The sequence below is a fragment of the Panthera pardus genome, unplaced genomic scaffold (genome assembly GCF_024362965.1).
Source record: "Panthera pardus isolate Hobbes unplaced genomic scaffold, ASM2436296v1 HiC_scaffold_10, whole genome shotgun sequence".
Taxonomy (NCBI): Eukaryota; Metazoa; Chordata; class Mammalia; order Carnivora; family Felidae; genus Panthera; species Panthera pardus.
Genome location: NW_026526655.1, coordinates 87,055,991 through 87,069,336, shown reverse-complemented (window position 1 = coordinate 87,069,336; position 13,346 = coordinate 87,055,991). Strand labels below are relative to the sequence as shown.

The window sequence follows — 13,346 nt, the reverse complement described above, 5'->3', positions numbered from 1 at the left end:
TACATTACTAAAGAAAGGGACTGTCTCGGTGATGCTAATTGCTACTGAGAACATCCTTCTTCCAAACACTTGTAAAAATCAGTAATGCCCAGAGTTAAACACTGAACTTATTACATGGGCTTTAGGGGGTAGACAAACAAAATTTTCTGGCACCGCAAAAAAAAAGGACAGTATACGTGAAATAAAAGGTGGGAAAAACAAACAAATAGTTGCATCCAAGTACCAAAAAGACACCACTGAGCATCACGATTCTGAAAATTATCCAAGAGACCTCCACAGACTCTTTTAGACTGTAGAGAACATGCTGAAGTAGAAGAAATTTTCTGGAAATGTAGATATGTGGAAAAAACTTTGCTGTGAATCCTTATTAGTATCTCCATCATTGTTATTAAAGTGCATTCATCAAATATATCTTTAAAGGCAAGTACTGTGCTATGTATTAGGAATATCATAATGAACAATTAGAAGAAGAGATCTCACCTACATCAGAGTGAGTCTTGTAAATAGCCAATTCATGAACTGGTGAGATTTTAGTGGTTTGGGACAATTCATTTATCCCCAAGTATCCCTTCCTTTCACCTGACGTATGCAGATGGATGTTTTGGCTTTTTCACTATTCTATAAAGATTAACAAAAACATTAGAATAGTCACTCATGCATCCACTAATTTGTTTAAACAACATTTATAATTGTGATTATTGGTGTCAGCAAGTACTGTAGGTGCTGGGAATCCAGGAGTGAAAGGCAGAGTCACAGCACAGGTGCAGGTACCACCACATACAGTAGTCCCCATAGTTCACAGTTTCGTTTTCCACGGTTCTGGTTCCCCATGGTCCATAGAATCCAGAAGTAGGTTATCCTCCTTCAGATGTACATACCATTAGAAGGTCAATAGTAGCCCAACGCTATGTCACAGTGCCCACATCATTCATCTCATTTCATCTCATCATGTAGGCATTTTGTCATCTCACCTCATCACAAGAAGGATGAGTACAGCTCAATAGGATGTTTTGAGAGATAGACTACGTTCGTATAACTTTTATTATGGTATATTAGTATAATAATTATTTTATTTTATTATTAGCTGTTGTTAATTTTATTATGCCTAATTTATAAGTTCAACCTTATCTCAGATATGGATGTATAGGAAAGAACATAGTATATATACAGTTCGGTGTGATCCATGATTTCAGGCATCTACTGGGGGTCTTGGTGTATATTCCCTGCAGCTCAGGGGGGACCTCTGTAAATGGACAACTACACTATGACCCAATAAGTGCTGTTATAGTGATAATGGCAGAATGAAAATGGGGATTCAGGGCAGGGACACCTAAGAGAGATTACAGAGGAATCTTGGAAGGATCTTATAACAATACACAGATAAATTGAATTTTAAAGTAGATTTAATGCATTTAGGAGTTTATGAGATGGAGACATGGTGGGGTGGAGTACTACAGTCAGGGGGAAAGGGTGGAACTGAGGGAGTGTGGTCCTTTGATGTTAGGCAGGTGCCTTCTAGAAGCTTCTAGCATATAGTGTGGGGGAGAAGGTTGTTGTCAATTCATCTAGTGTGAAAAGATGGAACACAGGATAAGGACTTGAGATGAGGGTGTGTGGGACTGACAGAGGAACAAGGCAATGAGGTGCTCAGAAATTAAAATGGCTACTATAGACTTTGCTGGGAGTTAACACATCACAATTAGCATTGTACATTTATTTACCCTAGAACTCCACAAAAACCTCTATGAAGTTATAACAAATTGTTGAAACTTCTTTAAGAAACTTGCAGCTGTATTAACAATGAAAGCCAATAAGTACAAACGGGAAAGGAAGCAAACCCACATTATGGAAGAAGATAATGAAATAGTGCTACTACAGTGTTTCTTAGTGACCGAAGGAAATGCATGAAATATCACTGTTTTAAATGCCCTTTCATAGTTCAACTGGCTCAGTTACTTGGTTCCACTGAATTCTTTTCACTTCCTGGCCTCAGCAGATACATGAGGTAGTGAGGATTAGGTGTGGAAAGGACCTTTTCTAAGGATGATCATTAAATTAAGAAAAGCATTAAATTTGTTTTTGTTTTACCATTTTTAATCAACTTTGTAGCAAGGGACTTCAATGCCCTGAAAGAAAAGTGAGTAAAGGTGTAGTGCCATCTATTAAATCATTCACATTATTCTTTGTAATCTTTCTTTTGGATATTTAACGGCTTGTAATGACTATGATCTTGCAGGCACTTCCCATAAGCTATATATGCATTATTAATGAAGTTCTATGACTGGAAACTTCCATCACTGCAATGACCGTTGGAGAGCATAGGTTCACTCAAAATAATAATGCATAGGAGTTTGACACAGTTTTAATATATGCTTTCTTTTTGCAGATGGTTGAAAAAGAAGGTTATCTTCAAAAAGCTAAAATTGCAGATGGAGGAAAGAAACTAAGGTAATAAAGGTTACTTAATTCACTTTTACATAACTGTGATAGTTCCCCATCTCCTCAACTTGTGTCACTGCTGTTGTTTAGAAAGGAAGGCCCTATGGTACAATACCAGGATATTCCCCTCTGCTATCACTATGATAAACACTATTATTTTAATGTAATTACAGTTTTCTAATAAAGCACTACCTTCAATATCATTGCACATAATATTAAATGAAGTGCTCTTGTCCTTCTGGAACTTGAAAATTTTTTTTCTTTTAAGTTTATTTATTTATTTTGAGAGCAGGGCAGGGGCAGGGAGAGAGAGATGCGGGGCTTGATCTCATGAATTGAAAGCTCATGACCTGAGCCAAAATCAAGAGTTGGACACTTAACCGACTGAGCCACCCAGGCACCCCTGGATCTTGAATCTTAAAAAAAATGCAAAAAATAAGATAATGAGTCTTGATTTTGGGTTTAACAGATGAAGGTATGAGTGTACTCTTTTTGCAGTATATAAAAATCTCCCTACAATATGTCGGGAGCATAATTTTTGAAGAATGGAGGATTTGAAGTACATTTACTACTCAGATAAAATTCATTTGAGAAAGATAAAAAGGAAAATAAAGTCAGCTGCCAAATAAAAAGTTGAATGTTGCCACATTTGGAGGTGAAATGAACACAGAGTAAGGTGAGAGAAATTAGAAAAAGGAAATAAGAATTTCCCATGCAACAACAACAAAAGCCTTGAAGGAAAAAAATAAGGTTGATAGAAAGGTAGAGAAAGATGCTAGACATTCTCTGTGTGTGGGATACTTAGAAATAATCATTTCCATTTTAGAATTTTTCCTATTTCTCATATAGGTGCTGTTACATACTGAGCTTTGTGCTAGGTGATATGCAAGCTACAAAGATATGTAGAAGGCGCTCAAATTGGGAGACAAAGCATTTACTTATGACTATATTATTAAACCATAAAGGATGAATGTACTAATTAGCTACACAATGGGACATTTGTTAATTGTATCATGCAATTCATTATTAGGACAGCATTCTGGCCAACATTAGACCATGCGGTATGCTTTTTTTGCTGCCTGTAATGGAGTATGTATATGTTTATTTAAAAGGAGTAAAACTGGAGAAAATAATCATCCATAATTCTACTACTGCTTAAAATAGCTATTTCAATTTTAAAGAACAGGCTTTTTTTTTTTTTTTTCTTATATTGTGTTTTATTCTCAGACAGTAAAGAGGGCCTTGAACCCTCTTTTACACTGTTTCTCTGCAGTAACCCTGCAGCCACATCCCCTTGAAGAGTCCAGGAGAAACATGAATAGGAGACAGAGTCAAATGCAAGGCTCAAGGCTGCTTTAAGACACTGGTCTTGTCCCCACCTCAGTGGATAATCTGGCTTAGGGAGTTGTATTGTCAAAGGGTGACAGGAGGAGTTTTTGGCTTTGACTGATTAATCCTTGTGTCCTCCTTTTCCTTGGACCTCACTCCCGGTGACACCAGCTCATGGGAGTAGTGCTGAGGGCAGCAATGGCTCTTTCCAAGGTGAATAATCAAGACCCTTTCTTACCTTACCAGTTATGTGCGCACAAAGCCCAAAGGAAGGACAGAAAAGGACCCAAGGCCTCGTCTAAGTTATCACTTTAGCTTTCACTGGGGCTTGGTGGGGGAGAGGAGGTGAGAACTTTCCCTCAAGCCTCATGCATGGAAAAGGAGGAGACACCAATGAAAGGAATTCCAGAAAATAAAGATGATGTCCCACCAGAATGGTTTCATAGTGTTTTTGCCCATAAACTGTCCTGATAAAATTTTTTTCTTATAAGATGGTGTCAAGAAAATGCAGAGGGGCAGAATAAGGCCCTTTCCCTAACCAATTCCTGTGAATACATTTTTTTAGTCAGTTTCAATCAGTGTACATATCATTTTATATTCGTTTCATTTGTTGTTACTTTAATCAGTTTGCAAATCATTTTTGTGTTCTAGTTTAAATTCATATAAACATTAGCTTGTGCTCTGTTTTATTGTTGTTTCAACCAGTTTGCATACAATTATGCATTCTTTCAGCTTTTTTTCATTTAAAGTTATATACATTTCAGTTTCTTTCTTTTTTTTTTTAGCATCAGGTGCACCGAACTGAGTTGATTTTACTCTTCAGTGTGTGGCCTTTTAGCATCATCATTCTGGGCAAGACCCCTAACTTTTTTTTTTTCTTGAACAATTGTTTCTCACAAGAGTCTTTAGAACATGATGCTAAAGTACCCTGCTAATGTGAACTTATTTGTTCTTTACCACTTTCTGCTCAGGATCCCCATAAATTCTTCCAGGCTGAATTGTCTTTTTAAGTTCAGTAGTGAGGACTGGAGGGAAGATTTGGATAGTACAGAATACAGAAGTTAATTTGTAAAAGTTTGCTTTAGTTTTAAAATTTCCACTCTATGCTGTAATTTCTAACATCTGATAACTCTTCGAATATATCAAGATTTCACATTTCTTGTAATACTGACAAAGATGTGCGTGTTTATACATCTGTGTTTCTTTGGCCTACTTTTACCAGTGGCGATGTACAAGAACTTAGACTATGAGAAAGAAGAAATAATTTCCTAACCTACCAGTTTGAGAATGAATAAGAACATTTAACAGCGACCAAGGGATTTTACGGACGGTCAGGGATACTGGCATAAATCACTTTCATTCCTGCCACTGTGGGGAATCATGTCAAATCCAGTGGGACCAAGTCAGATAAAAAGGCATGTGGCCCACAGAGAGTCTGAAATTTATGAAGCTATCTCATGTATATTTTCCTCTGACTTTTGGTTGGCCATCTGTCATTACCTAAAGGAGGCATAAGAGAAGTGAGTGTAAGATATAAAACAAATGAATGTGTTAAACCTGAGCTCAGGCTAACAAAGTCTTGCAATGGTAATAAATATTTTAAGCACTATCCAGCCTTCTTCAGATAAGCAGTTACAAAGTTGCTGTTATTATGTGCTGCCACCCGGTGTCCATTTTGTAGAATGCAAAGAGTTTTCCGCCACGCTGATGCCTGTGCTGTTTTTGGGTTTTGGGGGATTTCACCGCCAGCTCTGCCCTGCCTCTGCCTCGCGTCCTTCACAACTGAGGATTTGTTCTAGGAAAATTTTGTAAAGTGTCTCATTTGTATAAAATGTCACACCAATTACATACATGTAAATAATTGTCATTCAAATTTAGTTCTTCCTCCTTGTAATTGTGGTAAGCACCTCTCCCCACCTTTGGCATGATTTGTGCTTTTGTCAAAAGAAAATAAACATAAATACTTGCATTTCTTGAGTCACAATCTGTCTCCTGCACTGAATCACTAGTATCCATATCAGTCCCTCCCCTGATTGTTCTCCGTACATTTGTGGGGAGACTGTCCACCTATTCCTAGGACCTTTGACTTACTGAGGTTGAGTATTTCCTGAGCTATGTGTCTTCCTTAACCTGAAGTCCATATCTAATAGGTTGGGTTTTTGTTTTTCTGTTTTTTGTTTTGTACCTCTGTGTGGAGACATAGAAAAGAATGCCCTTCCAGTTAAGATGGTGAATCATGAGGCACTAATTGGCTCCCAACAATGGATAAATTTACCTGCTAGCCATCATGGGAAGGTAGGGAATAAAGGACCCGCAACATCCCAGGTCAGGCTAAGAAGTGGCCTCACTCCAGAGAGAAATACATTTAAGTACTTGTTTGACAAAAGTTCTTTTCCTTCCTTTCTCAGAGCCTATTATGAGGCTCTCCACAGACATGCTCAGAATGACTAATGGAGAGCTTCATGACACCTGCTCTAGAGACCACTGAGACAGCACAGTGAATGGGGCCTTCAAGGTCTGAGACACTTGGCTCGAATCCCATATTTATAACTTCTATACCTTTGGGTTGGATGCAGACTCACTAATCTTCAGTGTCCTCATCTGTAATATGGGGGTATCACCCACCTCCCAGTGCCACGTGGAGGCTTTGTTTCCATGTTTATTGCCTGTCTCCCCCTGAGACCTCCCCTTGAGGTGTCTCTTATTTGCTTTTATGTATTCAAAGTTTATTTATTTATTTTGAAAGAGAGAGAGAGCGCACGCAAGCAGGGGAGGGCAGAGAGAGAGGGAGAGAGAACATTTCATAACAGCTCACGGCTGTCAGTGCAGAGCCCGATGTGGGGCTTAAACCCACGAGCTGTGAGATCATGATCTGAGCTGCAATCAAGAGTCAGACGGTCAATCAACAGAGCCAACACAGGCACCCCTGTGGCCTTTATATATTCAGTTCTTGGAATTGTGACAGTTGTGTGGTGGATGTTCAATGGATACTAGTGACTGACCTTGTGATTTAATTACTCAACACATACAACAAAATACCAGGTGTGATACCTAGCACAGAGTGGGGACAATGCATGCATAATAATAGCTCATCTTATCGACACACCTCTGCAAGTCAGAAAGACCTCTAGGGAAAGTTCAAGTATTTCCAGTAGAATTATAAATTAGAAAAAAATATATAGTAAACCAGAATCTTTAAATAGTTGTTATTGTTGTTTCTTTAATGCTAGGAAAGACATCAAAACACTAGGAAACTAAGGAACAGAGAAGAGAAATACAGGAGGGTGGTGCTTTTGTAGACCTTGTTAGTGAATAACAGCACACATTGAGCAGGAAAAATCTAGATGTGTGACCTTCCTGAAATTTGAGAGTCCATATATATTCTTTTGCTCAAAAACCTTTAATAAACACCTACCAAATGTCGGATAATGTGCGCAGAAGTGGAAAAGCTGTAAAAGGTTAGGGATGATGTCTTGTCTCTCTGGAGGAGATGGGGGAGTAGAAGGACTTTCTCTCCATTTTGAAAACTGTTTCATCCTTAAAGGGTCTATTTTAAAAGTCTCATCAGACACTGCAAGACTCACCTGTTCTGGCTAAGCCCTCAAAGTTTGCAGGAGTAACTTGCTTCCTGAGTTGTCTGTCAATACACTGAACAATAGAACCTATAAGCATTTGATTGCATAGAGAAAGCATTAAAAGTTCAAGCCAGGGCAAAAGTTTGCCACTTGACTCTTTTCACGACTCTCTCCAGAGCTGACAATGCCGTCCAAGTGGCTCCTGTGTTACAGTCATGAGGTGAGAAAGCTCTTCAACTGATATCCTGAGAATTACGGGCAGCAGAGACCAAAGCTACCAGATGGGGTATGGACCAGATATTGTAAGGAAAATGGTCAAGTCCCCAGAGTACCTCATTCATAGAGTCAGGTTCCAACTTAAGTCAGAGGTTAAAAGGTGTGCCCCTTATGTGAATTGTCAGCCACTCCTAGACTGGAGGCTTTGACTCACTTCCTGTTTTTTGGTCTTCACAGAGTACAGATGAGTCTGCTCATCACAGACCAGAATAATTCCCCAGCAGAAAAGACACAGATGCCACTGTTAGGTGCCCTGCTTCCAGCTTCTTTTGAGGAGTTGAATAGTCCATCCTTTAAACCAATGCAACTTCTAAGGGAAGGAGAGAGTTTGGAAGTGGCAGGTCTGTGCTCTGTCCTTCCAATTAGGGTCAGGTAAAGTAGTTCATGAGGGAGACTACATGGCTCCTATTTTGTCACAGGCTATGCACACTAGGTGTCACAATGTGAGCATTTCAAACAAAACCGTGGTGAAATCTGACATTGACAATCTTCTTAACCAAGTTAGTAATGCTTAATCCTTAAAAAAAAAGACAGCATAAATTAGTGAATAGATTACAGGCTTCAAATCAGAGAAACTGGGTTTGACTCTAAATCTAAGTGGCCTTAAGTGAGTTACCTAAACTCTCTGATCCTCATTCTCTGTATTAATAAATGGACATATTAGTATCTTCATTATCTTTTTTGTGAAACTCAACCTCTACTAGGCAATCAAACTTTAGTAGGTACTCAAAATAATTTATGCTAATTTTTATTTTAAAGAGATACTGGAAAAAAACTGAAATGATATGGGGGCATCTAAAAGGTTGACAACAGCATTTCTTCTTCCTTTTGAAATAAAATTAAGCAAATTGAAACAATCTTCACTTTTCTTCTAATACCATAGACACATTGTAATTTATAAATTCAAAACGAAAGTGTCAGGGCAACTCATAGCACCAAGGTTCCAAGACCTGCAGTTCTTACCCTTCCAGACTTGTTCATCAGATTCACCGACCAGGGAACATTTCATAACAGTTCAAAGTTCTAACAGAGAACCGTGAGATAATTGAATTTCATGCAACTTCATTTCTAACCAGTTCCAGTTCTGAGTTTAAGGAAGGGAAGAGTAATGCCAACACATTCTGTAAACGATCAACATCTGAAACAGATTCAAATCAGAACCATTTATCCAGGGCTTGCTATAGACTGGAAACAAATAAGGTATAGTATCTCCCTGCCATGAGATGAAAAATATAGTGGGAAATATAACAGGCAGGTTAAATATGGGTTCCATCAGTCTGAGGGTGTTCCATATTCCCTGATCACATACTGTCAAAATAAGGGGTAGAGATAAAAGATGCCTGGTGTAGGCCAGCAGTCCTTCCAATGTTTTTCTTTTCTCTTTATGGGGTCATCTAATATTATGACCTGCATAGAGACAAGGCTATGGCTGCCCCACTCCATTTTGCTGCTACTGGAACCCAAAAGGAGAATTGGGTTTTAGGGGAAAAAAGGGGAAAAGTCTTTGTGGCTTTCTGTGTGTTTGTGTGTGTGCGTGTGTCCCCTTTTTCATTGTTTGGTTGAAATGGTAGACCCATTTGAAGACAAGTGGATCCAAGAACATAAATGTTCATATTTTCATGTTAGAAAATACATATTGTTTGTTTTGTTTCTGTTTATCATTTCTTTCTTTTTTTTTTTTTTTTTTAACACAATGGTGTATGGTTAAGAAAGTTCAGGCATGTAAGAGCAATCTAACCTTGGTGTAAATATTAACTTTACTGAATTCAAAGCTGTCCTTTCAATCAAACCCCTAAATTCTAAGAAGCAAGTGGAAATAAATTACACAAAGATCGTGAATGGTCATTTTAAACATATTTTTGTGTAGGTTTCTATTGACTTGAATAAAGTCTCTCTATAAACTTATTTTCTACCACTTTCATAAAACGAATTCAGTTCTTTTGAAATGAGTGTTAAAACAAAGCAAACTGCAGCAAGTGATAGAACAGATAGAAACTTAAGTATATTAACTTCCTTCATATTTTACTATCTAAAAAAGGGCATTCTTCATGACTCTTCATGACACAAATGCACACATATAATTACTGAAGTAATACATGTTCAGTGCAGGATGTTTGATGAACACCAAGAAATACAAAGGAAAATCAAAAGCAGTGATTTTACCACCTGATTTAGCTATTGTTATTTCCAGCTTTTCCTCCCTGTGCATAAGTTCAGCAAATATGTAGGTGGTGACTCCTCTGTTCAAGTCACTGTGCTGGCCACTTGGGGATACTTCCATAAGCATGAAATACTTTCTATCATTTTGAGGCTTTTTTTAGAATGGTGGGAATGGAGGTGAAATATACAAAAATTATTTTTTATCATAAGTGCTGTGTGAGGAAGTAATGGAATGCATTTTAGGATGTAATATTTTAACTTCTGATGAATGAGAATTAATCATCAGAAGAGGCTCAGAGGAGGGAATACAGTCTTAGGCAAATACACAGTATGGTGTTATAAACTATATATTGTATCATGATCTTTGTTAAAACCTTCCCATATCAGTATTCTTTTACAGCATAGGATTCATTTTCCATTATAGGAATCTATTATATGCAATTTATGCAACTAATCTTTTTAAATATATTTTAGGTGCAGAATTAAGAAATAATGGGGCACACTTTATTCTTGTGCACACAGCCTTACCCACTTATGAGATGACTTCTTTAGTATAAACTTAAATTCATAGGAATGGACTTGTTTAGTCAAAAGACAAACACATTTCAAAAGATTTAAAAAAAAACAAACATATTGCCGGGGTGCCTGGGTGGCTCAGTCAGTTAAGCCTCCCACTAGATTTCAGCTCAGGTCATGATCTCACAGTTCTTGGGTTTGAGCTCTGCCTTGGGCTTGGTGCTGACAGTGTGGAGCCTGCTTGGGCTCCCTCTCTCTCTGTCCCTTGCCCCACTCTCTCTCTCTCTCTTTCTCAAAATAAATAAACTTAAATAAAACATATTGCCAAATTCACTCCAGAAAAATATGCTTGTGTGCCCTCCTATCAGAATTGTATGGGAGAATCCATTTCTCCACACTCTCAGTAACCCTTGGTATTATTTCTTCTAATTCTTGCCAAATTGATTGTCAAGGAAGGAAAAGGCATTTCACTCTTTTTATTTGCATTTCTTTGATTTCCAGTGAGATTCAACATTAAAAGAATATTTTGAAGTAGGTAGTGACACATTAGCTGGTTAGTTTTTCAGATTCTGAAATATACTGAAGCAATGAGGAGAAGTAACAATAAAGGCAGGGGTTCTGATTTCTGTTTTTACCCTGCTATTTTTAGCTTGCTGTGGAAACAAAGACTGTGAAGGGGGACATGGATACACAAATATTGGAGTTTTAGTACTTGAAAAAGAATTTGGGAGGAAATTCAAATTGAAAAATGTTTACTATAAATGCCATGATTTTTAAAAATTACAGAAGGTCCTTATTATTACCCAAATTCCGTACCACCTATAGATTTTAATAAAGAAAAGACTTTTATGAAGACTAATTAAAAATGCAGTCTCTACGCATTCCAAATGTTGCTTATATAATATCTGTGAAGGATTTCTTCAAATGATAATGCTTTTTTATCCTTTTTTATTTTCCTAAGGAAAAACTGGTCTACTTCCTGGATCGTTCTTTCTAGTCGAAAAATTGAATTTTACAAAGAATCGAAGCAGCAGGCTCTGGCTAACATGGTAGGTAGCTCTCTGTTTCTGCTATTATCATCATCACAGAAATGTTATTGAATTAAAAGTTTGGTTTCATCAGAAATCACACTAGAGCCTCCAAGCTCCCAACAACTGAAAGCAGATGGAGGAAATGACTCAATAAACTTTTAATCAGATGAAGGGAAAATAGAACTTAGTGTCTGTTTTATTAAGTGGTGCATTTGGAGAATAATCACAAAATGAGATGGATGGTGAACAGCTATCTAGTAATGTGAAGGTAACACTTTAAATTAAGGTGCCATTTATAAATGCTGTATTCTTATTTATGAAATGATCACTAAATGCAGCTACTTGCTCAAATAATGTATTATAAAGTATGTTATAAAATGCATTAGTAATAAATGCTTAACGGATGAGACTATGGGAAGCTGTTTTAAAGAATATTATAAGACGTAAATCCTATTAAACCATGTATGTGCATCTTTAATACATGAATTTAAGTTGTTATCTAGCATGCTGTAAAGTGCTTCATACATTAATAAATAATAGTAAACTGTTTATAAATGGCACCTTAATATAGGGTGTTACCAATGAGGAAACACTCTAAGTTAACAAAGTGATTTTTTATCTTAGTCTAACTGCGACATTCACTATATCCAGCTAACCTTTCTGAATATTTCTGACTCCATCTAATGGAGCTAATACAATTTCTGTAACCCGTAGTTATTACAAAGTGAAATTTGTAGGGTTTCTTTATTGTACCTGGAGGAGGGCCTCCCATATGCCCACGGCAATTCGATAGTGACAGTGAGTAGGAGCAATTCTGAGTGAGTCACTGGGGCAATTCAAGCTCACAACCTTGCTGTCCACACACCAGAGCTGCCATGTGATACGGGAGACGGTGGGCAAGCAGCATGTCTCACAGCCTCCCGATTAGGAAGGACGCCGGGCAGGAACAAACCTGCCATACCCCATCGGCCTGATGGGTGGCAGAGAGAGGGGTCGCCTGGCAGGAGTCAACTGCAATGAACTAATTTGTATTTGGCAGGTAATAAAACGCTGGAAAGTTCTTTGCTTTCCAGCCACTAGTCTTGTTTGCTATGTAATCCTCTTTAAATAGGAAATAGAAAATCATTTGCTAGGAGATGTTTGTTTGTTTTTAAATAGAAGAGCAAAAGGTAGCATTTGGCTTGTCCCTGATAATGGCAATAGTCTTTATCCCCAAGTGGCCTGCTGGTTTTGGAGTCTTGGTGCGGTCCAATCTGTAAACTAATTATAAATAAATTAAAAATGTATCTCGGTCGTTTGTGTTTTTAATTTAAACTGTCTCAGAAATTTGTTCTAGGCTTTTGTTTTGTTTTTATTTGGGACCTACAGTAAGGTTGAGATAATCTTTTTAAGAAAAATAAAGTACCCCTAAAGGTCAGGCACAAAACACCTCCTATCCACTCACAGGGACTTTGTCTTCCCTTTGAATGAGTTCTAAGGGGTGAGTCAGGAAGGGAGGAAAGTCGCTTGTCTGGCAGGTTGAGCTGCCGAGATTATCTTCGTCCTGCTGGGTGAGAAGAATTCCACCTGAGCCGGAGTTTATGTGAATGTTCTGGGATGATGGGAGAGATTAGATTAGATTCCACATTAAAGCTTTGGTTTATTTTATTTTATTTTATTTTTTTTTAAATTTTTTTTTCAACATTTTTTATTTATTTTTGGGACAGAGAGAGACAGAGCATGAATGGGGGAGGGGCAGAGAGAGAGGGAGACACAGAATCGGAAACAGGCTCCAGGCTCCGAGCCATCAGCCCGGAGCCTGACGCGGGGCTCGAACTCACGGACCGCGAGATCGTGACCTGGCTGAAGTCAGACGCTTAACCGACTGCGCCACCCAGGCGCCCCTAGTTTATTTTTATCTTATATTTTAATCTCCTTGTACTAGTACCAGGAAATATAATTATCAGCTACTTAGTTTTATACAGGTGAAAGAAAACTTTTCAAGTCAGCTCGCTAATCGCTAATCGATTGCATGCCTCCA

The 13,346-nt window shown here is 37.9% G+C and overlaps 1 protein-coding gene across 2 annotated transcripts in view; it reads left to right on the top strand.

Annotated features, from left to right (window-relative positions):
• Positions 1-13,346, top strand: part of ARHGAP15 (Rho GTPase activating protein 15) — a 610,088-nt gene that overhangs the window by 87,996 nt on the left and 508,746 nt on the right. For both annotated transcript variants that reach the window (XM_019455105.2, XM_053909137.1), the window contains 2 exons: positions 2,387-2,448; positions 11,257-11,344. In XM_019455105.2, coding sequence (XP_019310650.1) covers positions 2,387-2,448; positions 11,257-11,344 — 150 coding nt within the window. The remainder of the gene's footprint in view (positions 1-2,386; positions 2,449-11,256; positions 11,345-13,346) is intronic.